At 66.5% G+C, this 322-nt stretch overlaps 1 protein-coding gene across 1 annotated transcript in view; it reads left to right on the top strand.

Moving 5' to 3' along the window:
- NPAS3 (neuronal PAS domain protein 3) overlaps positions 1 to 322 on the top strand; it is a 743536-nt gene that overhangs the window by 740160 nt on the left and 3054 nt on the right. Inside the window, 1 exon segment of the mRNA XM_077772747.1 lies at positions 1 to 322. This exon segment is cut by the window's left edge and continues 37 nt beyond it. Within this exon segment, the coding sequence (XP_077628873.1) occupies positions 1 to 322 (322 nt within the window).

Here is a 322-nt window from a genome sequence, read left to right as displayed (position 1 = left end):
CAGCGCGTCCAACTCCTTGCTGTACACTGGGGACCTGGAGGCGCTGCAGAGGTTGCAGGCGGGCAACGTCGTGCTCCCGCTGGTGCACAGGGTGACGGGGACCCTGGCCGCCACCAGCACGGCCGCGCAGAGGGTCTACACCACCGGCACCATCCGATACGCGCCCGCAGAGGTGACCCTGGCCATGCAGGGCAACCTGCTGCCCAACGCGCACGCTGTTAACTTCGTGGACGTTAACAGCCCCGGCTTCGGCCTCGACCCCAAGACACCCATGGAGATGCTCTACCACCACGTGCACCGGCTCAACATGTCGGGACCGTTC

This window comes from Crocuta crocuta, unplaced genomic scaffold (assembly GCF_008692635.1).
Source record: "Crocuta crocuta isolate KB4526 unplaced genomic scaffold, BGI_CrCroc_1.0 scaffold116, whole genome shotgun sequence".
NCBI classification, from domain to species: Eukaryota; Metazoa; Chordata; class Mammalia; order Carnivora; family Hyaenidae; genus Crocuta; species Crocuta crocuta.
Note: the sequence above shows the minus strand (reverse complement) of the source record. Positions and strands in the feature narration are given on the sequence as shown.